Raw genomic sequence first — 23069 nt, forward strand, 5'->3', positions numbered from 1 at the left:
TTAATGTTTTCTTATTTGTATTAATTTCTTAAACTAGTTTATTCAATTGTATCAAAATAACTTTAAAAAAAGATATAGTTTCAAAAATAATATTTCCTCCGTCCTATAAGAGTTGGCACTTCTTTCAATTTTGAAACGTCTCGCATGAATGTGCATTTACCATTTTTTGACACTACCCCATACTAACTCGTTATTTTTTACTTTTACTTACTAAAGTGGATCACTTTCTCCACTTCCAATACCCTCATCTAATATTTTTAAAATCGGTGCCACCAAAAGTGATGCACACTCTTATGGGACGAATAGAGTAACTTACTAGCCAACACCGCAGTACGTCTGACTCTGAAGCTATAGCTAATTATTACTCTCTCCCATACATCCATAAAAAAATACTCCATGACACTCTTGATATGACACTTTTGATGAGCCCATGTTTTAATAAAATAGTTGGTGATTTTTATACAATGGAGGGTATTTTTAAGGAAAAATAATAAGAAAAAGATGCAAAATTATCTTAAAAAGTAGTGTTATATTTTTGGTGGATAGTTGAAGTAATATTTAATAATGATTTGCACTATTATATAATACGGAGTAGTAATTTTATTTGTTCGAAATTTGTTTATGCATACAGTATTCTAATTTATATGAATTTGTCAGATAATGAATTAACTCGTAAGACATTAAGGGGGGTGTATTCGTTGTGGAGTTTAGTAGATTTCTATGGATTTTAAAAGTTTGGGTGTATTCGTTCCAGACTTTTAAAAGTCTGCTGAAATCTGGGTGTATTCGTTTAAGACTTTTAAAAGTCCATATAAATCTGGGTGTATTCGTTTCAGACTTTTTAAAATCGGAATGACTTTCATGGATTTCATCCAAAAAATACACACGACGAAATCCGGCCAAGAACCACGAGAATTGAAATCCATGAAATTTTAAGCGAGCGCTGAGTTTCAGCGCCCGCGGCCAAGAAGCTAGCGAGCGCCGGAACTCAGCATCCATTGAGAAAGTCCAGCGCTCGCTGGGTTTGAGCGGGCGCTGGGTTCCCAGCGGCCGCTGGGTTGCCGCGGTCGCTGGGCCCTGGCAGCCCAGCCCACCCACGGTTTTTAAATACACCTCTACGGTTTTTTTTCCCCTCATTCATTCCACAGACGCCTACACTTCAAAAAGAAGACAAGTTTAGGGTTCTATATTAGCTTAAGAGCTAATATAGATTTTAATTATTTCTTCATATTATTTAAATTATGCAATTTTTCTATAGCATGAATCTTGTACCTTTATAAATTGTTAGCAACTGTATGCTGTGTTTCTATTGCATGTGAGTTGATTTTAGTTTTTTGTTGATGTTTTGTATTTTTTATTTTTATTCATTGATATAGTACTGTATCTGTATTTATTTTCGGTGTCTAGTAATATTATTATGGGAGACTCTCAACCACAAGATTCCAAAAAAATGGCAGTGTATGAAGCCTGGACAAAGGAACAAATTGATGCATTGTTAGATATTTTGGTTGAGTCTGCACATAGGGGATGACGCGATAACATAGAGGATCATACCCAGAAAAAGCAATAGTTTTAGCATACTCTTTCATCCCTAGATTCTTCAAATACAAACCAACTTGCCGCTCAAGGTTCAAATCAGTAATCAACTCCTAATCCAAGTAATGCGGAGGAGTAATATAGTTCGAGTTAAATTTCTTAAATATTTCTCCCTCTAGTTCGCTTTGCAATTCAAATGGACATTCATACCTTTCGCTCAAAGTTTGCTCCTCTCTACGGACGTTTGCGTTCTTCGTTCGGACCATTATATCGTTGAAGGTGATTTTAGAGGGTAGTGGTATGGAAGAACTGTAGTTGAAGGTGAAATCGTGGGCTGGGAGGTTCTGGAGCGGCGCGGAGAGGTTGAGAAGCTATAAAAATTAGGGCACCAGCGCCCGCTGGGCCTTTATATAAGACTTATTCCCAGCGCTCGCTGGGTTTCCAGCGGTGCTGGGACTCAGCGGCGTTGGCATCATGGATTTCAATTCCAGAATTATCCCCTAAATTCTTCGAAAATCAGTGAAAATCGGGGTGAAATCCAACCACGAATTCTTTGAAAGTCGTCTGGAATCTATGTGAATTTCATGGACTTTTTAAAGTCTGTGAAAATCCACAACGAATACACCCCCTAAATTAATAGTTTTACCATTAACAACTTCTTTTTTTTTCACATTTATACATACTAATATTGAAAATAAAATATAAAATATAATTAAATTTATTTTTTATAACATAGTTCACTCTTCTTAAAATACACACACACACATATAGGTTATTTTTATAATTTATATTTATTAAGTTGGTTTAGAGTGAATTCTATTTAGAAGCTAAGAACAAATTATTGAATTAAGATTGAAGACGTAGCACGTAGCAACGAAACCTAAACACAAAAATCAAAAGTTCAGCTGCCCTGCAGTCTCGACTCTCGTGGATCTCAATTGAGGAAGGCTCTATCGTGGGCTTACATGGAGAAAGCCCATATGTAATAACCAATTTTAAAGCCCAACTATTCCATTTGAAAATTGTACTTCATCCATCCCACGAATCTTGACACGTATTTCTTTTTTAGCGACACATTTCCAAATAAGGTAATAATTATTACATTCTCTCTCCTACTTTATCACTTTTATACTTTATTAATTACACATTTAAAACACCAATCTACAACTTCTTAATTCTCGTTCCGAAACCAAACGTATCAAGATTCGTGGGATGAAAGGAGTAATATATATAAAATACATGCAATTTTACATTGTATATAACTGAATCCAAAACTCGCGTCGCCTCGTGTTATAATCAATCCCGATTTAATTGCGGACTGGATATATAAATCTAGCATAATGTAGTATTATAAATATATTTAAAATTAATAAGAATTTAGTTGCAAAATTCAAGAATTGAATGAAACAAAACTTTTAATTACAGAAAGTGGGATGTTTAAGAGACTTATTTATGCATTGATTGAAGATTAAACGGCAAAGCCACTGCAACGAATTTACCATTTCTCATTTTTGTTGTTGCCGGTGCCAGTTAGGACACCAACTCTGTAGATTCCGCATAATTTGGACATATTCAACATTTCACCAAAATTGTTCTCTTCTTTAAGCAATTGGGCTCTTGTTTTTCCTTACGTTTCATTCGTCAATGCACAATTCTTAATTTCATAAGTCATAACTGTTTACTTATTCAAACTTTCCTCTTCTCCTTTCCTATTCTTTTCGGAGAAAAAAGAACATTCACATAGAGAATGGTGGATCCGAACTGGGAGCTGAAGAATTGCTGTCAGCACGAACAAGTTGTGTTTCTTGTTGCAATTGGCGTCTTCACTCTTGTTATTCTTGCTGTAAGTTCGATTGCAGAGCTCACTTCATTTCATGTTACTTTTTTTTCCCTTGTGGACTCGTGAATATCTTTGTTTCGATGGGATGAGGCCTCCTTTTCTCTTGAAATTCTTTAATTTCAAGAAGCGTATATTTCAAGCATTACTATGATGTCGCTTGCATTTTTTGCTGTTTGTGTAATTTTCCCCCTTTTCTGTTTGGTGGACTTTTCGTCCGCTTTAGTTTGTGTTGGTGTGTCAATAAAAGCTTGACTGATTAGCTTGGCTGCTTAGGGTAAATGGTAGATATTTGCAGCCGAAAACTGCACTGTTACAGCGAAGACATCATGATTGATCTACTCTACTCGTGAATATGATACTACTATAAACTAAACCCTTTATGTTGGATTAATATCAGGCTACTTATTGTGTATGAAGGCAGCTAGTTATAGAGCTCTGGTGTTGCTCATCTTGATATAACAGTAAAGCCGGAAAGTGCGTTAGGGACCTCTGATTAACTCAAGTGTCTTGTGCTTGCCTTAGATCATAACATGTTATGGTTATTAAGCCAGAGAGTGTGCAAGGACTTCCAATAAACTCAACAGTAGCTTGTGCTTGCCTCACTAGAGCTTTCCTTAGATATTATGATCCAACCATTATTAATTAAGTTGCCTGTGTTCTAATTTCCTGAAATTTCAAGCTTGATATAGCATGATTCATTTTGGTTTTTTGGTGGCATCACGATATGTGGAACATATTCCATTACTATATACTACTACTATTTTCCATATTATTTGTTCATTTGCCTGCCAACATATATGCTTAACATCACTCCTTGAATTTCTAATTTCATCCCATTTTACATATAATGATAATGACAGCTCTGGAGGACATTTCTTCTGACACCTTTTAAGCTCATCACTGTATTTCTTCATGAAGTGAGCCATGCAATTGCATGTAAGCTTACATGTGGTCAGGTAAAATTCACTTTTCTATATTGTTTGCTTTGCAAAATTGAAGCTTGCTTTCGATCTACTGAACTTCAAGTATTACTTATACGTCTAATTCTTGTGTACTCTTTTTTAGATATGTAATGATTTGTACTCCATATTTCCTATAAATGCATTTGAATGGTACTCAAAGTTCCTATAACTTTGGCTGATTATTTTTTAGGAAAACTGTTATTGTAGGATATGTGAAAATTCAAATTAGCAACAAATATGTTCACCAATAACAATCATTAGAGTGACAAGGATTTTAACATCATGCATTTATGCCTCAAAAGAATAAATCTTGACTAATACGGAAGTCAGTTAAGATATACTATGAAGAAAAGTCATTTAGAATTTGAACTTAAAAGTAATATGATATCTAGTTATCACTCTCTTTTAGAAATTGAAGCTCTTGAACTTTAATAAATGTTACTATAAAATTTGAAAAGTCTCACTTATTAAAGATTGTATAAATTTTTGTTTCATGCATAATAGGATCTAATAAAGTTTTATATTGATCTCCAATGTAATAATTCAGCATTAGGATTTCACATCTCTTTATACATGTAGGTAGAAGGTATCCAGGTTCACGCAAATGAAGGTGGCGTCACTCAAACACGCGGTGGTATATATTGGCTGATCTTGCCGGCTGGATGTAATACTCTGTTTCCCTTTTTGTCTTTTTTTCCCCTTTCAAATTTGCATGTTTCTTTTTTCATTTTTTTTTTTAATTTCTTCCCTATTTTAGACATTGGTTCATCATTTTGGGGTATGGTTCTTGTACTTGCATCAACAAAGCTTCTCACTGCAAGGATTGCTGCTGGTTGTCTTATCCTCGCCCTTGTTATTGTCTTCTTCATTGCCAAAAACGTAAGAAATGGCAAATGTTGTTTGCATAATCAGCATTGATTTCTAATATGATTTCTTTGAAAGTTAGTATTATTTTCTTGAACCATGTGGTGTCTTTGTGTTCTTGAGTTTGTACATATCTTACTGACTGCTTTATAATCAAACAGTGGACACTGCGAGGGCTCTGTATTGGTATGTTACTTTGCTGATAAGTCTGTTTGGTCTGTAATAATTTACGAGGAACCAGTGATTCTAATCTTTGCACAATATGCCTGTCAGGATTTATCGTGTTTATTGCTATCATTTGGGTGCTGCAAGAAACAACTAAAGTTCGCATTCTTCGCTATGTTATTCTCTTCATTGGTATGGTATTATCTTTACTATACTTCCTAATCTCTATTTAATTTTTGATTCATTTCTTTATAGTTTTCCTCGCTTATTCCTCCTCACTTATGGTTTTTCCTGTGTGTCAGGTGTTATGAATAGTTTGTTTTCTGTTTATGGTACAAACTCTAATTTCTCATTAAGTCAATAAATAAAAGTACAGTAGATTGGAGCTCAAATTTAATAACATATGCTACCATGCAGATATATATGATGATCTGATATCTAGAAGAGTCAATTCAAGTGATGCGGAGAAGTTTGCTGAACTTTGCCCCTGCCCTTGTAATGGAGCCGCATGGGGAGTTATTTGGTAAGCATTGTTAAGTTGAATGTAAAGGTGTTGATATGTCTTGAATTTCCCAACGGTATGCAGTTTTGGGTTTTATGCCCATTTATCCCAGTATTATATATATATGAGGTCTGTAATCTGTAACCCTATCTGCATAATAAAATATGTTCTCCTCTCTGCCCGTGGATGTAGCCAAATTGGTGAACCACGCAAATCTGTGTCTTCTTTACGTTCTCTGTTTGATTGTGCTCTTTAATCCTTTTCTGTCACAACAAAAGGTATTTAGTATTGACGTAGGGAAAGCATTTACTAATATTTGGTTCCGATATATGCCTGTAACTATGATTTCCTATTTACTTCCTGAAGATTTATATAGTTCTATGTAACAAGAAATATTCTTCAAAATCAGTGACCATTTCAAAACCTTCTACTATAAAAGAACAGCTGTTTTCTCAACTCATAGCAGTTACAAATAGGTCAAAGCGAACAAGCTCATGGCTATGAATTCTGAATTTGTAGAAGCAAATCCCTTGTAAATGTTTGGATACTATACAATGAATATGTCATAATTCAGTCCACTTTGAGATTTTAATTTTTTAATCAATTTTCGACCCATGTGATATTTGAGCCATTTTAAATCCTTATGATCAACTTCATGCCAGTACAATGGTCAGATCTTTTTATTTTATTTTTATTTTTTAAGTTGAGTCGGGATATAAACTGTATTTTGAAATTATTAATTGAACATTTCCTTGCATTTGATGGTCAAGACTTGTTTTGGATTCTTGACTAATCAATTTAATGTTGTCTGCAGGGGAATTATATCCTTCATATTTCTTTCTGGATCAATATATCTTGGACTTGTGATCTTGTCGTGAGGTACTTTTACATATTTACGGTATCTCTTTCATATGAATGGTGTTTGTTTATTACTGAGTAAATTTAATTTGATTAAGACTTTCTTTCATATTTTTTGCATAGCATTACTACCTTGAATCTAATCCACCACTTTATTGATAATGGGAAAACCTAATGAGCTACTTACTTGGTAACTCAGCTAGAAGAAACTTACTAGCTACCAATCACTTTGGAGGACCCTTGCTATAAGAAATTTTGAAGATCATATTTATATGTAAATCAACTAAAATAGGGGTAGTGAGATATACATAATCTGTGGAGATCTTGGAAAGTGTACTTGCAAGCAATGCAGCTGAAAGGGATTTGACATATACAGACAGTATTGTTGAAGAAATAGCATATGCTCTTTTTCTCAAAAGAGTAGTATAAACAAAGAGTAAAGATGAAAAGAGAAGCACCAAGTTCTCTTGTGAAGTGCGATTGCAGTAAAGCCCCATTAAATAAGTCCAGTGACATTGAGCAGTCAAAATTGTTTATAATTTATTTCACTTAGCCCTTATTCTCATTGTGATAGATAGTTTTATAACTGAGGAAATAAACTTTGGTATGCCAGCAGGGTACTCTTCCTCTCTCTCTCTCTTTTTTTTTTTGCAGCTATTTCATTAGTGAATTTGGTGTATGTGTATGGTAGTGATGTTATATTTGCTTGTCATCATCGTTCTTCATTCTGCAATTCATCTCGACCACCCTCACTTATTGCACATTTTGACATCAGGGTTCAGAAACTTGGTTCTTGATTATGCTTTTGCAGATTGTCCTATGACACCTCCGTGTACAGAGACATCAGATTCATTTTTGGCCGTGCACACGGTCACATTCTTTTTCTGTTGGAATTGATTCTCATCCCAGCTTCTTTCATATTCTAATCTTGTTTCCTACCAGTATGTGATGTAGATGTTTGGTGTGAAAAATGGCTAATACACTCTATTCTTTCGATATAATCAAAATACGACAAAAATATTAACTTCGTTAAAGGTTGGGTTCAATTTTATTGCCTTTCATCTACTGCTACTACTGGTTAAACTTACTACTAATAAACTGATCTATTCTAGTATGATCATAAATTACAATTTAGAGCACCCGCATCGCGGGTGCTCGAGTGAGTACTCGAACTCACTCGAGGAGAGGAGTGGCTTCGAGGAGTGCAATGCGGGGGGGAGGTCCTCGAGGAGTACCCGAGTTATCGGGTATCCTCGAGTGATTTTCTTTTTTTTTTTTTCTTTTTTTTTTAATTTTCTTCTTCTCTTTAAAAATTTCTCTCTCCTCTTTAAAAATTAAAAAAATCAAGTAGGCTATCAAGGAACCCCAATGCAGCACTACCTACTCAATAACACAACCACTATCAAATAGGCTATCAAGTAGGCTATCAAGGAACCCCCAATGCGGATGCTCTTAACATTCCATAAAATTCCTTATAAATTAGATAATATCACCAATATATATGATCAACATTTAGAAGTAAAAAATCATTGTCGAAATCAAGTACGATTCGAACCATAAAGAACTGCTCTAGCAGATCCCAAGTGGTGATACTCTGATACATGTTTTCCTACAATCATTGTAAATATATTTTCTGTGACAAAAACTTTTTCACCTAAAATGCATGCACATATTCTAATAGAATATTCATAAGTAATCTATTATATATAATAAAATATTTTTAAATGTCCTATTAAAATCTGTATGGTACGTACGAGAGCCCTCTTCATCTTTTAATGTGTTATCATTTCACGTACGATCATGTTCACCTAGACTTTCTGATAGATTTTATTGGAGGAACACAAAAAAAAAAAAAAAAATAGTAGTAGTAGTAGTAGATTTGAATTTGTTGAAGATATTTAGGATTCGTTTATTAAAAAAAACAAAGTATTATCGGGATCTTCAGCGGAAGATCCGTTTAGAACTCGCAAGAAGCACATGCCAAAATGAAGAAGATGTAATTGAAATGTGTAGGACCAAAATTATTTTTATCCACAATCATTTAGTACTAAATAATAAATGTATGTCATTTTCAAGCACAAATCAGAAAGCCAAAAAAAAAAACCCCTCCAAATGTATAAATGAGATTGAAAATATTTATGTGTTGGTGTAATTGTATTTCTTTTCATATATCAAATAAATACAAAATTATAAATATTTTATTAAAAATATTTAAATAAAATTAAAGTTCTTATCGCGCTCTTTAATTTAAGATACACATTGAATATATTTTCATTAACAAATAGCATGATTTTGTGATTGAGCAAAATTATAGGAAAGAGAAAAAAAAGAAGAAAAGAAAAGTACTCCATCTCTTTTTAATTTTATCTAATCATAAAATAATTACGGATTTAATTTTATAATTGATTTGAAATTTATTTTTTATCAAATATTCATATTTTAATACTCTCTCCATCCTTATAAAAATTACTCCATCTCTTTTTAAATGGTACAAATTCTAATAAGTAGTTGAATGTGTTATAAATGGATTAAGGGTCTCATTTTATTATAAATAAAAATTTATAAAAAAAATAGTTTAAATATATTTTATGTGAACAGATAAAAGTGACAAATATGAAGGTGGAGGAAGTAATAGATGTAGGAGTCTATTATCAAAGAAAAAGAAATCTGTAATAATAATGTGATAAAAGATGATAAGAGATGTATGTGTGCGTCTACATGTGGAGCCCAAATGATGATAAGTTGATAGGTAGATCCATTATTGTTGCATGTGGCATTATATAACGTTTTATCTCTTATTTTCTGAATCTATTCATTTGTGCTACGATGACGTCATATCGATGTTACAGGGCTAAGGAATAATGAGATAATTAGTCTGCTAATTGTATGTATAATGGACCTATCTTTCATTCATTTATAGAGGATATTGACTAAGTTTATTTTAGTTTAGAGAAGTTATAAACTATAATAATTTATAAGACGTTTTAGAGGTTAGAGAGTTTTTAATCAGAGAAACAAAATCCTAGTTAAAGAGAAAATTGAAATGATATAATATAGAAATAAAAAAACTGTAATAGGACTGTTTTTATAAAATAATTGTTATTTATAAAATTATAAAAAAATAAATTAAAGTTGAAAAACTTAGTTTTTTGAAAACTTACAGCTTATAAACTATTTTGAAGCTTATTTTGTCAAAACACTTTATAGCCAAACACCACACAAGAATCTCTAAAGCTTAAACCAAATCTCCTCTGTTTTGTACTTTTATTAACTTCATATCCATCATAAGAATTTTTTTAAGGAGGGTCCTATATGACCGTCTGTACCATAAAAAGAGAATTGTGATATTTTTTAGGGTTAAGGTACAAATTCACTTCTAAATTAAACACTCCTAGAGTGTATATCCCTCCATTCTCATTTTTGGCTCGAATATATCCCCAGAGTCCATAAAAAGGATATTTTAAACCCAGCAAGTTTGCTGGGTTTAAAATGCACCCTTTTTATGGACTCCGGGGGTGTATTTGGGCTAAGGTCGAGAATAGGGGTATAAGTTAAATTAAATTCTCTTTTTTTTTTTTTAATTTCTAAATGGCGTCGACGTGATTTCGATCCCAATCGGCGGCGGAGAGGGGATCTCCTCCCCTTACTACCTCGATCCCATTGCAATCGGTGCATATTGCGCTGTTTCGAGGGGGATTTTCGTCTCCTGCTCAGTTGGCAACGACAGCCCCAACGGGATGTCAGTTACCAACCTCGCGCCGTGCCTCACCACCGTCGGCGCCGACACAATCGACTGCGATTTTTCCGCCGACGTCATCCTCAGTGACGACAAAAAATTCACCGGCGTGTCCCTCTACTTCGGTGCGCCCCTCAACGGCAAAATGCATAATTTAATTTATCTGGGAGACGGTGAAGATGACACAATAAAGGGGGGGAAGTTGTCGGTGTCGGCACTGGGGTGAGCTCATTGGCACGGTGCCGGTGAAGCGGTCACGACGGGAGGTAAAGCTGGAAGAGTTGAGACTGGAGCTGCAGGCAAGAGTTTTTTTTTATGGCGGTGAAAGTCGGGGTTTCGGCGAAGGCTAGCCGGAAAAGTTTAAGGGGCGAAATCCATAATTTAAATTAAAAAAAAAGTTAACGGAGAGATAACGGCGTTAACTCGTTGGGTTTAAATGCACCCTTTTTATGAACTCTGATGGTGTATTTGGGCCAAGGTCGAGAATGAGGAGTGATACACTCTAGGGGTGTCTAGTTTAGAGGTGCATTTGTACCTTAACCCCTTTTTTTTAATTCAAAATAAGAGTTGTGAAAAGTATTTGTTGTGACGGAATAGGATTATAGAGCACAATCAAAACAGAAAACGTAAAGAAGATACAGATTTACGTGGTTCACCAATTTGGCTACATCCACAGGCAGAGAAGAGAACAGATTTTATTATGCGGCTAGGGTAGCAGATTACAGATCTCAAGTATATATAGTATAGAGCTAAAACACCAAAAAATGGGTTAAAAGCCCAAAACTGCATACGGTTGGACTGGGGGCGTCTTTTCCCCGCCCCCCATACATTTTGACCGAAGCGGAAAATTCAAGACATATCAACAATATTTTATTAGAATGTACAAGTGATAGAGTATGTAAATGATTTATACCGTATGAATGACTACATAAGTAAATTGTACATTTTTTCACTCTAAAGATAAGAGTAATGAAATTTGAACATTAAATACCTTTCTAATTATAAAGAAGGTGTCTTCATGGTTAGAATGTGATTGTAAGAATTATTATTTTGAACACCCCCATCAATATAAGAAATATTTTGGGGGCCACACTTATATTTGTAACAACTTTGGAATCCAATAATTTACCTAAAAAAACTTGGAATCCAATAATGTAATGCATAATTCATAATAAGATCCAAATGCAAAATAAACAAACTTTCAGTTTGATATTGAATTCCTGAAAAATTGAATAATGAAGTTCATAAATAAATGAGAATCTTTGACAATAAGATGCACGCTTTTGTATATATCTCGAATCCGTAACTACGCTTTTATCTTTTATTGATGGATTTGGATGCTAACCTTTGAACGTCGCAAACTCAAACAACTCACGTGCATGTTTTCTTTCAATTTAATTCTAACATCAGCTATCCTTTTGTCGACACTCATTTTATAATTAATTTACTATCAATTATTTAATCAGGTTCACATTATAGATCAATTAGCTTTATGACAAAATGGGTCGGGGTCTATCGGTTAAATCGTGGAAAATAAAATTGAATTTTTTAAACATCAACCAAATTTGATTTGCTACGTACAGTTCAATAAAGTCATGTAATTATGAGAGAAACATTATCAAAATAAAAGGATTATTTATATTTTATGACCCGATTTTTACTTCGGATACGACAAAGTTGGATATTACGTGGTTAGGAAGTGTGAAAGTAGAATTTTGAAAATTAATAGTGAAACGAATGTGTTTTGTGTGTGTGTGGTTTACATAATAGACAATTGGAAAGGAGGAAAAAGGAAATAAAAAAACAAAGATACCCCACGTTTTCTTTTTTCATATTTGGAATAAGTTTTTTCTTTTGTGAGGGATGTATTCTCTTTTTCTTTCATTTGTTGTGAAAGGAAACAAAACCCACAAGAAAGAGGGCCATTGCCCGCTGCTGCTTTGCTGCCTATTTTTTGGACTCTTCTCATTAACTTATTTTCATATATGCTTCTGAATTATAAATAATTTTTTATATCTCTCACCATAGTATATAATTTTTTCATACTTAATCATTAAGGCTTGCAAATTCTATTCACTTTATCATCTGCAAGTTAATGACTATAAAATATATATCCGGCTAAAATTCCAAGATATTGTAATTTTAGATTTAAATATATGAAAATCTAACGTAAAGAATATTATATATTGGAAAGCACATAACTGATAGAGGGATTTATAAGGTACCGCCACTATGCTTTTGAGTTTTAATTTAAAGCTATGTATCATTTTTTTCTAAAAAAAATGAAGTAGATACCTAATGTAATATAAAATAATGAACAAAATGATAAGGATGATAATAAATACTCTAAGCTCTCTCTTTTTAATGAATTGTTTAGTGCACCGAAAATGAAGTTAATGTTGTTCGCAACATTGATGAAATCGAATCTTAATTAATTCACGAGAATAAAATAAGTTTTCTTAAGAAGTTTCAATTTGGTGTGTTTTGAAAGAAATTTAAAATAGATAGTACATCGTAGAATTAGAAAGGTATATTTTTGTAAATGAAATTGAGAAATAGAAGGAGAAGAAAGTTTGTAAGTTAAGAAAAGAGGTTTTGTGATAGGTTGAGGTGGTGAGAATGTGGATGAGACTTGTTTATCTTCGGCAACATGGCCTCGATGACGAGTAGTAACATGCTCTGTCTGACACCAATTATTTTCAACCAATAACTTTTTTTTCAAGCAACTTGATAAAATAAATTAAATATTTCATAATAATTCCAATTTTTCATCCATACTTACTATCACAATTCAGAACACTTGCAAGAGAAGAGATAAATGGAATATGCTACCTGAATTCAAATATTATGAGACTATATATGTACCAACTACCAATGTATAGCAATTTTCACTCAACGTTTGATTAATTACAAATTTATAAGAAATTCATAATTGATTGTGGCTTGCTGAAATTGCATTTGCATATAAACGTGGAAATAGACTCTTATTAATTGTATATATTTATTCCGAAAATAGAAAAAGAAGAGAATTGCCGCACCATCAAATCAAATCATGGCGAACAAATGAAACATCATATTTCTGATATGACGGTTTTCGATCTCATCTACAATTTTGTTTCAAGTTTTAAAATGATATATGGTTTATTTGTAGGTCTTTTGATGGTGGAATCACTCACTAGCTAGTTGCTTTAGATATGTTAATTTTCAACATGATTTTGATGAAATGTTTACATCTGCGAAACTACCGCATGGAGTGATGGAGACGAACGTGCATGTGAAATATTGTTGGAAATCTCAATTCAATAATTTATTACTACTTCCGTCACTCCGTCTATAAAAAATAAACCCGAACAGCAAACAACACAAATTTTAATAAAAATAATTATTGGTTAGTATATTGTAAAGGGATAATTGGCTCTAAATTTATACTCCATTATAGTCAAATTTTGGTATTTCCCATACATTATAAAATTGGTGCCAAAATACATATACTTTGAGATTGTTTGGAATTTCTCATAAATTTCAATTTTCTCCAAATCAAAGCTTACATGGCAAAATTAAAATTGATGTGGCAAAGCTTATCAATCAAAACGACATCGTTTTGATTATTATTTTTTTAAAAAAAATTGAAAAATAAAAAAAATCCATTTTACCGCATTATCGTTGACACCTCCAGGTCGCTGCGCAGCTTCCGGTTGTGGCCCATTAAATTTCTTTTTATTTTTTTAATTTAAAAGAAAATCAAAATAACGTTATTTTGATCGATAAGCTTGCCACAACAATTTTAAATTTTACACGTAAGCTTTAATTTGGGAGAAATTGAAATTTATGGGAAATTCCAAAAAGTCTCAAAGTGTATGTATTTTGGCACCAATTTCATAGTGTATGAGAAAACCATAATTTGAGTATAATGTATGAATTTACAGCCAATTAACACTATTATAAATGGTGAAAGAGACCCACTTAAGAAATAATATTAATAATGATAATTAATTATAGTATGAGTATAAAAAAAATGCCCACCGTGTGATAAAAAGTTTCCAAAAATAAAAATAAACTAATTTTTATGGACGTTCCTAAATAATATACTATTTTTTGTGAACGAATGAAATATATTTTAATGTAATATTTTCTATTTCATTTGTCCCTCATTTGATTCGGTCATACCAAACATATTTTAAGGATTTATAATTTAAAATTTATTTAAAGCAGCCACGAATGCTACATGCATATTGACTCGATTGAAGCGGCTTACAAATCATGTATCCTTTCGAATTGAAGCTCTATCGACATGACTGTCTCGATTACGAGATCATCGATCTTTATGAATTATTAACTTAATTTTTATTTTTAAAATCTGAAAATGTAAAATAGAAACCTAGCTACCTTCGTAGTTGTTTTGATGTTGTATTTGAATGCTCTTGCTGATTTTTGTAAAAGTGGAAACAGAATGAGCATTTGTTTCATTTTTTATTATACGAATGACCAATAATTTATGATATTTTAACATATTTCTTATTTTCCGATTGTATTCCACGGAAGAAAATGACTGATCAACCACTCTAGTCAATAGTCATGCAAATTTTAACAGGTCTTAATTTAACTAGATTAATTAATATTATTATTGAGATAGTATATTTTTACAGTAGTATCTAAATAAATGACAAATATATAATTTGATACATTTAAGGTTAATTATTTTAATAAAAAATTAATTATAATTTATAACTAGAACTTTTAACAAATTTCAATTTTTTAACTTCAACTTATTTTTTATATGTTATAGACTTTGAAATTATTTAATTATGGCCAATTTAGAATATTCGGATGTCATAAGTGAATTTTCAGATCAAATACATTTTTTTGGATAAATGTTTGTGGCGAAGCACCGATTTCACGATGTTAAGTAGATTGTGGTGAAATATTGTCTAAAACGACAAACTATTTAGGCGGAAACTTCACTTCTGACATTGAATTTATTTTAAATAAATTACTATATAATTTATTTTTTTTTAAATTAGGATATGTAGAAAATAAATTTAAATTATGAATACAAATTGAAATTCGATTAAAGTTAAAGATATAAGTGTAATTAATCCAGAATTTAGGGGCAAAATTTGCTTGTAATGTGGACCCAAAAACTGTGAAAACTACTCCCTCACTCTAACTGCCATTTCACAACGACCCCCACCGACGCATAAAGGCCGCCCCCGCCATCATCTCCCTCCCCAAATCCCCTCCGCCGTGGGTCGCGCCGCCGTAATTTCTAATTTTTTACGAACTTTTTTCCTTACAGAAAAAAGTACAGTAAAAATTAGAAAAAATCGAAATTTATTTCCCTCTCATCGTCGCCTTCAAAAAGCCAAACCCTCTGCCCAAATTTCCTCCATGGGCGTACTGATCTTCCTCTCATTCCCTCTTCTTCTGTTGCTATTCCCGCAGTCTCGCCATATTCCCGTTCCTCTCTCTCACTAATCCTCGGCATTGCATCATGGGTGCCGAATTTCCGGGAATTGTCAGGCTCAGATGCTCAGTGAAGAGGTACGAATGGGGCAAGGTTGGGGAAGAATCGGGTGTGGCGCGTCTATATGCCAATAATAGTGGGGAGGAGATCGACGGTGATGAGCCGTTCGCCGAATTCTGGATGGGGACCCACGAGTCGGGGCCTTCAACCGTTGTGGCCAACTGCCAAATGCGGAATGGTGGTGTGGAGAGGGAGGGCGGCCTCAAGCGGAATCACTATAATTTAGTGAGTTTGAAGGAGTGGATTGAGAAGAACCCTAGCGTGCTTGGGGATAAGGTGTTCCAAAAATGGGGTCCCAATCTCCCCTTTCTCTTCAAGGTAGTGATTGAATTTACGCGATGTGCTTGCTATTAAAACTGATTTTAAGTCTGTATGCCCCGTAGTGGAAATCGACTCGGTTGTTGGTAACCATGAGGAGATGGATGAAGATCTGTGTAATAGAAAAAGGCTTATTTTGCTCAATGCTAGTTCATTATCCTAGTTAATTTGTTGACTTGTTTGGTTCATTTGTGCGTTGCCATCTAGTATAATATAATGAATATTGCTTTTAGGTACTTTCAGTTGCAAAGGCTCTGTCGATACAAGCTCATCCAGATAAGAGTTTAGCTGCAATCCTACATAAGCAACAGCCAGAAGTGTATAAGGATGATAATCACAAGCCTGAGATGGCTTTGGCGCTCACTGAGTTCGAGGCTCTGTGTGGTTTCGTTGGTCTCGAGGTATCATGATTTCCATGTCGCATTTTGCATTATTGGTGAAGGATTTCTTGTTTGGATCTGGAAAATTAATTTGCCTTTGAATAGTTTTTGAAGAAACCTGCAAACAATACATATTATGTGTTGAGCACTTTCATATTCAATGACTTTTGCCTGCTTGATAGGTCTGGGATGTAGATAGGCTGGTAAACTTTGGCAATATCTGGTAATATATGGTATAGATTTATATCTGTTGGATTAATGGGAGTTGTTTTTTATTATTTATCAAGATTTGGTTTTATATATGTGCATATGACTACCATGTGCATGGAAGCTGTCAGTGCCTTTTCAAATAAAGTCAGGCATTAAAAACCACTGATCTATTTAAGGTTTCCAAGGGATGGAAATCATATAATGGCAGAGTTTCTATGTTTAGACAATGTTAACAACTATGTGTGTTATGGTTGTGCTAGTTCTTTGGATTTGCGGATGGCTTCACACCCAGGAACCATGAGTATCCTGATGCATAATTTGGTCCTTGGTTCCTTGGAGGTGTGGATCCCCCAGTAACTCTGTGGGTGCGCGCGCGCACACCCGTGTACAAATACAATCAGAAAAAATGCTTTTGTTTTTTGGCAAAAAGCCCTTTCTCCTGATGGTAGGAAAACAGCTTCAGACTGAAACATCATCTTTTCGCCTACCACACACTTGAGATATACCACCTTGTGTATAACCAAAGTTTTTGTGGCCCAGCAAAGCTGGATATCAACAAAATTTCACTGATGTTGAAGAATGAATCTGAACCTTCAACATCAGGAGAGTTATTCCTTCTTAAACCCAGAGATTTCTGTATTTAATCATCACGTTTGTGGTGATGATTGAATTCAGCTAAAAATTCTCACCTTCAGGAGAGTAATATGACTTCTAAACCCAAAGATTTGTGTTCTTAGATGTCATTTTGTGTAGATGATTGCTTCCAGCTAAAAGATCTCACCTTTTTGGTCTCCAAGCACTATTCATATCCTCTCTCTCTCAACCGTAACTTATCATCAGCCCACTACAAACTTGATATGAACCTCATTGTGTAAATACAATTTTTCCTCCTCAATTGGCTTTGCGAGTTGCAGGAAAAAAATGGATGATAACAGTTTGGGTGGAGTGCCATGTTGAGCTTAGAAATTAAACTCTAACAGGTCTTACTTGCCTAAAGTGAGATTTAACTGTTTTTCCTACCCTATCTTCCGTGGAGAGCAATCATCCCCTCATAAAACATAATGCGGCTAGATTTTTAGTATTTCTTGCTATTTTTAAGCTTACTTGATATTTTTCTCTTGCTTTTAGGAAATTAAAACTGTTCTCCAAAATGTACCTGAGATCTCTGAAGTGGTTGGAACTGCATCGGCAAATCAAGTATTACATTTAAGCAAAGAGGCTGGGGAAAAGAAACGAAAAGAGGTTCTGCAATCTCTATTTACTAAACTTATGTCTGCTAGCAAGGCCGTCATATCTGATGCAGTCTTCAAGTTGATAAGTCGACTGAACATAAAGAGCAAGGTATTTGAGTTATATCCTTATTGTTTCTGTCTTTCTGACTTGTGTTTGCATTTGTTTTAATGTGGTTTATTGTTCCTCTAAGATGATTCTAGTTTCGAGTTGACCAATTTCGTTTGAATCATCAAACCAGGGAGCTTGCTTCTCATTCACCAAATGCTGAGTGATTAGAATATATCATCACCATAGTAGGAATGTCATTGATATTTAGAGATTAGTTAACAGAGAAGCACTGGCTTACCAATTAAATGTTTCCATGATGGGTTTTGGATTCGTATGTGAATATATTTTTGATCGCCTATGCTCTATGCTTAAAATGACATTTACTGACGAATTACAGTTTCTGATAGGTGAGGGGGCTGACTGAGAAGGAGGAACTAGTTTTGCGGCTTGAAAAGCAATACCCAGGGGATGTTGGTGTCATTGCATCTTTCTTGTTTAATTATGTCAAACTTAATTCTGGTGAAGCCCTATATTTGGGTGCAAATGAACCTCATGCATATCTCCATGGTGAATGCGTTGAGTGCATGGCGACGTCAGACAATGTTGTACGAGCTGGTCTTACCCCAAAGAAACTCGATGTTCAAACTCTATGTTCCATACTCACATACAAACAGGTGACAGCAGATTGACGTCTTGCTTTGTTACTTTGTTGGAAGGAAAACATAATCTTTTATCGTGTGCAGTTTATTTTGTATCATTGCACCTACCATCATGTTGTAGTTATCCTTAATTTATAGCAGCCTCTGCAGTTTAGTTTTCCTTTTGTTCATCAAATCAATTTTTCGGTGCAGGGTTTTCCAGAAATTCTTCATGGAGTTCCTTCAAATCCTTATACAGTAAAATATCTCCCGCCTTTTGATGAATTTGAGGTAGATCAGTGTATTCTTCCTCAAGGAGCATCGACTGTCTTTCCTGCCATTCCTGGTCCTTCTGTATTTCTGGTTGTGAAAGGGAGAGGAACAGTGCGGCAGGCATTTTCGGAAGAGTTAGTTGGCGAAGGAGATGTGCTGTTTACGCCTGCAAACGCGCAGATCAGTGTGAGAACTACTTCAGGCTTGAGTTTGTATAGAGCGGGAATTAGCAGCAGGTTTTTCAAGTAGCAAGTGTGTGACAATTTTTTCCCCCTTTTCCGAGTGTCCATGTATTGCTGCCGTCTTGTAATATTTATAGCGTATGATGTATATGTACCCATATTTGTACACAGATCCTACCACACAAATAAATTATTATCAATGAAACTCATAATCCATCTTCTCAGTATATGTTCGTGTATTGCCAATGCGGAAATTATCTGAAACTATAGAAGTCAGTGACGAGAGTAAATATAAGAGTTAGCAAGTGCCATGCTCAAAATAAACAATTTTCTAATTCCTATCATACTACTCTTGTCTATTGCCAAAAACAGAGACAAGTCATTTTCTATTTGGTTTTCTGTCTTAGGAGGGACACGTGAAATGAAGGCGTAAACATTTTTCATAATCAAAGCTTCCCTTTCTTTGCCCCCAAAGAAGAAAGAAGAAATTTAAGTACAAACAAAATGCATAAAATTGATTGTGCTTTTGCTAAAAATGTGATTGCTAAAGAATTCTTAAATAATGATACCGAAAATAAATGCAAATATTTGACAAGAGTTAGGACATCTGAGCTCATTAGATTCTTAGATTTGACACAATTTCAACTTCATTCATATTTCAGTTCGATTCATTCATATTTCAGTTCGATGGTTGTACTTTTTAGATTTTCATTTACTAGAGAGATTCTCAAATTTTCTTGTAGCAATTATTACCTCCGTCCACTGAAGCAATTTTATCATTTTTGACGTCCACATAGGATATTTTCCCTTTTAGCACACGATCTCACATATTTTATAATCTCACATATTTTATACTCCCCCATCCCACAAGAGTGCACATGATTGTCGTGCCGTGTGCATGATTGTTAGTGGCACATAGTATTAATTTGTTAACTTACGGACATTCAAATATCAAGATGTTAATGATCGTTAAACGTTTTCAGGCGTCCAAAGAATTCAATAAATGCACGGCTAAAAACAAGCCCAAGACGAGAGAAATTTATCTTTTCATACGGTACATAATCATAATTTTCGCAAACACAAGACAAGAGAAATTAGAAGAAAAATAAATCATCAAACACTATCAATAATACTATTCATACTTCGGCGGTAACAACTCAGTGAAGCAAATGTCTTTACTTAATGCAAATAAGCGAACCTCCAAAAAGAGAAACTTCAATTAAAACAACACAGGTTTAACAAATTTTGGTGAAAAACAGGACCCCAATTCTCTTTCGTCAAAACTTCAAATACCCCCATACTAAATGTATATTTCTTGCAATAGCATAAAAGATGACAGCACAACTAGGATTGCAAGATTTTTAGGCATCTGTCATGGGAAATTCAAAGACAACGTCTTTCCCCGATAGCTTCCTGTAGACTCCTGAGAACGTCTCGAGCTTGTTCTCTGTGTCATTCTTTGCCTTGGGATCCAAGAATACCTGCAAACGCATATAGCAAATTACAATATCAGTTACAGCCCTACCAGTAGATTACAAATTTATGATGAATGAAGCAATCACCTTCATGATCTTTGACCCATCGAGTCTGTATCTGATACGCTTGCCAACAATCTCAGCTGGATAAACTACATCCTCAAGCATAGCTTCATGAACAGATGTGAGAGTACGGGATCGAGGCCTTTGAACAGCAGAACCCTTCTTTGGTGGACGCACAATCCTTCTAGTAGCAATGACAACAACTTCCTGCATTTTCAAGGCTAACCAATAAGAAAACAGAACAGTTGGTTTCAATTGGACCCTAAAGACTGCAGATATAGTATATAACTGCAACTCTCCCCATGACCATCAGAACATGTAAAAATACTAACAGAACCATGACAGAAAAACCAGCAAAACGAAAGCATCCAACCATAAAGTAAAATTTAGAAAACCAAATTAGTGTTACCTTTCCGCTGAACTTTTTCTCAAGTTCTCTAACCAACCTAGAATGGATTTTGCGGAAAGCTTTCCTCAACCGGTAGGGTACATGGATCACAATTGCCTTCTTGCCTCCAGAAACATCAATTTGCCTAAAGAAAAATAACAAATTTAGTACAATGATCGAAGCCCGAAGGAAAGGCATACGTCCACACAATTCAAGACCTACAAGGCAGAGTTAATGTAAAGGTCCTTCAAGTCACTCTTAATGTCTCCATTTGTGTTCTCCAAATCAAACAAGGCCTATGTCAACAATAAAAAATAAAATTTGTGATAAGCACAAAGAAAACTTTAAATGTTGAAACATAACAAAAAGCTCAACAACATTAATCACACATTACCTGAGCTACATTCTCCTCAAACTCAGTGGGTTCGGCATCCTTTTCCTTGTGAATCTTTTGCAATGCAGTATACATCTTTGCGCCTTCACAAACAAATAGAATAATTGTTAAAAAGTTTGGTGAATTTACATAATGAGAGCAAAAATCAGATTCTTCAACCAATTGCTACATTATTACATCAAGTCATACTATGGTTGGCATTAGGCTATTAGCCATTATTCATTCTTTTGTTGCGACTTATTTAGCCACAAATGCGAATCATGCTGAACATTGATAAGGAGCAGCTTCTTAAGATTTACTATATAATATCAACATAAAAACCTATATGTAAACTTGATAATCCTCCTCCAGCTATGCCTCAAACACGCAAAAATCTCATTATGTGATACCATAAATATATAGGCCAATAACCATTACATCTAATCACCACTCACAACATGCCAAAGCAAGATTTCAAAGAGAAATATTTTCAACAAAAATCAGATTTGAAGAAGCACTAACAGAGGAAGTGCAATTAGCAAAGGCCACATAAATACATAATCAAAACAATCTCGTTCCTGAGAACAGATGAAACGAAGTAAACAAAACAAGGCAAAAGTGATCGCAGCTCAAACATCTGAAACACACATCAGAAATTTAACTTAAGTGGCTTGTATTTTAGAAATTTAGGAGAAGAATAAATAGAAGACAGATAAAAACAACGGAAACAATGAATCATGTAGAGTAGATAGAGTACCTTTGCGATGGAGCCGGACGAAAAACCCTAGCCACGGCGCCGGAGACACTCGCTAATATGCGCAGGGATTAAGTGTGGAATATAGTGGGCGGAAGAGTGAGGGTTTTAAAGATTATTACTATGAAAACCCTAGCTACGACGGTTTGGATGTGACATTGAACTACTGAGCAAATCTTGACCATTCAATTTTACCGGATCCGATTCGATGGAGAATATGGTTCCGGGTTTTGGACTATAAGGAAAAACGCAATGTGTTTATTGGACTATTGTATTGTATTGGGCTCAAATTATGATGTGATAACATTATCTCACGCACCCTGGTAACTGGAGAGTGTTTCACTTCATATATATATATAATATTTTCGTAAAAATTTGCTCCAAGGCGAACGACACGAATTTAAAAAAATCTTATAAAAAATTATTTGATGATAGAGTTATGTAAAAAAATAGTATTAAAAATTGTAATCGCAAAGTTAATGATGAGATCATATACAAAAAATAGAAAGTAGTAACAAATTTTATGGGGATATCCAAAAAGAAAATTGGGGCAAACTTTTTGGAGACGTATTTAATAAATTCTAATGGATCGTTTCTATAGATCCGAACTCCTCAAAGACATTACTAGATTTATACTTAAACAATTAAATTCTTTCCCTCAAAAATAAATAAATAAACAAATCTTGTGCAATCTGATATACTGTACTAATATTGTTACTGTTTCTTGCAAAAAGATAATATTGCTCT

The 23069-nt window shown here is 34.1% G+C and overlaps 3 protein-coding genes across 6 annotated transcripts; 2 read left to right on the forward strand and 1 right to left on the reverse strand.

The window, feature by feature from the left end:
• The first annotated feature begins 3018 nt into the window (after nt 1-3018).
• LOC131023854 (uncharacterized) lies at nt 3019-7761 on the forward strand. 3 transcript variants are annotated; one of them, XM_057953472.1, is made up of 10 exons: nt 3019-3379; nt 4237-4332; nt 4918-5002; nt 5096-5217; nt 5364-5388; nt 5476-5559; nt 5670-5699; nt 5785-5890; nt 6684-6748; nt 6927-7360. In XM_057953472.1, exons 1-9 carry the CDS (start codon nt 3284-3286, stop codon nt 6745-6747), a joined length of 708 nt encoding a protein of 235 aa, XP_057809455.1. In that variant the 5' UTR covers nt 3019-3283; the 3' UTR covers nt 6748; nt 6927-7360. The 3 variants fall into 3 exon arrangements, with proteins under 3 accessions (XP_057809455.1, XP_057809453.1, XP_057809454.1); XM_057953470.1 differs by lacking the exon at nt 6927-7360 and adding an exon at nt 7503-7761 and having other exon boundaries at nt 3032-3379; XM_057953471.1 differs by lacking the exon at nt 6927-7360 and adding an exon at nt 7539-7761 and having other exon boundaries at nt 3032-3379.
• Nucleotides 7762-15586: 7825 nt separating this feature from the next.
• On the forward strand, nt 15587-19496 carry LOC131023855 (mannose-6-phosphate isomerase 2-like). Of its 2 annotated transcripts, none has more exons than XM_057953473.1 (5): nt 15587-16305; nt 16539-16706; nt 18024-18236; nt 18584-18850; nt 19028-19496. In XM_057953473.1, exons 1-5 carry the CDS (start codon nt 15955-15957, stop codon nt 19334-19336), a joined length of 1308 nt encoding a protein of 435 aa, XP_057809456.1. In that variant the 5' UTR covers nt 15587-15954; the 3' UTR covers nt 19337-19496. The 2 variants fall into 2 exon arrangements, with proteins under 2 accessions (XP_057809456.1, XP_057809457.1); XM_057953474.1 differs by having other exon boundaries at nt 15630-16305; nt 16549-16706.
• An 867-nt stretch (nt 19497-20363) lies between these two features.
• Nucleotides 20364-22639, reverse strand: LOC131023860 (40S ribosomal protein S7). Its single transcript, XM_057953484.1, has 6 exons — nt 22326-22639; nt 21590-21672; nt 21418-21491; nt 21217-21340; nt 20832-21014; nt 20364-20750 (listed from the first exon to the last, which is right to left on the reverse strand). Exons 2-6 carry the CDS (start codon nt 21662-21664, stop codon nt 20631-20633), a joined length of 576 nt encoding a protein of 191 aa, XP_057809467.1. The 5' UTR covers nt 21665-21672; nt 22326-22639; the 3' UTR covers nt 20364-20630.
• Between the last annotated feature and the right edge of the window lie 430 nt (nt 22640-23069).

The sequence above is a fragment of the Salvia miltiorrhiza genome, chromosome 4 (assembly GCF_028751815.1).
Source record: "Salvia miltiorrhiza cultivar Shanhuang (shh) chromosome 4, IMPLAD_Smil_shh, whole genome shotgun sequence".
Classification (NCBI taxonomy): Eukaryota; Viridiplantae; Streptophyta; class Magnoliopsida; order Lamiales; family Lamiaceae; genus Salvia; species Salvia miltiorrhiza.

Bases quoted from the DNA above. Each gene is read 5' to 3' on its own strand.
- LOC131023860 (XM_057953484.1), bottom strand. From the start codon at position 21,664: ATGTATACTGCATTGCAAAAGATTCACAAGGAAAAGGATGCCGAACCC. The intron at 21,341-21,417 runs GTAGGTCTTGAA...ATTTTTCTTTAG, and splicing joins CTTTACATTAACTCTGCCTT to GCAAATTGATGTTTCTGGAG. The intron at 21,015-21,216 runs GTAACACTAATT...TTGAAAATGCAG, and splicing joins AGAAAAAGTTCAGCGGAAAG to GAAGTTGTTGTCATTGCTAC.
- LOC131023854 (XM_057953472.1), top strand. From the start codon at position 3,284: ATGGTGGATCCGAACTGGGAGCTGAAGAATTGCTGTCAGCACGAACAA. The intron at 5,003-5,095 runs GTAATACTCTGT...TCCCTATTTTAG, and splicing joins GCTGATCTTGCCGGCTGGAT to ACATTGGTTCATCATTTTGG. The intron at 5,218-5,363 runs GTAAGAAATGGC...ATAATCAAACAG, and splicing joins TCTTCTTCATTGCCAAAAAC to TGGACACTGCGAGGGCTCTG.
- LOC131023855 (XM_057953473.1), top strand. From the start codon at position 15,955: ATGGGTGCCGAATTTCCGGGAATTGTCAGGCTCAGATGCTCAGTGAAG. The intron at 16,306-16,538 runs GTAGTGATTGAA...TATTGCTTTTAG, and splicing joins ATCTCCCCTTTCTCTTCAAG to GTACTTTCAGTTGCAAAGGC. The intron at 18,237-18,583 runs GTATTTGAGTTA...AGTTTCTGATAG, and splicing joins GACTGAACATAAAGAGCAAG to GTGAGGGGGCTGACTGAGAA.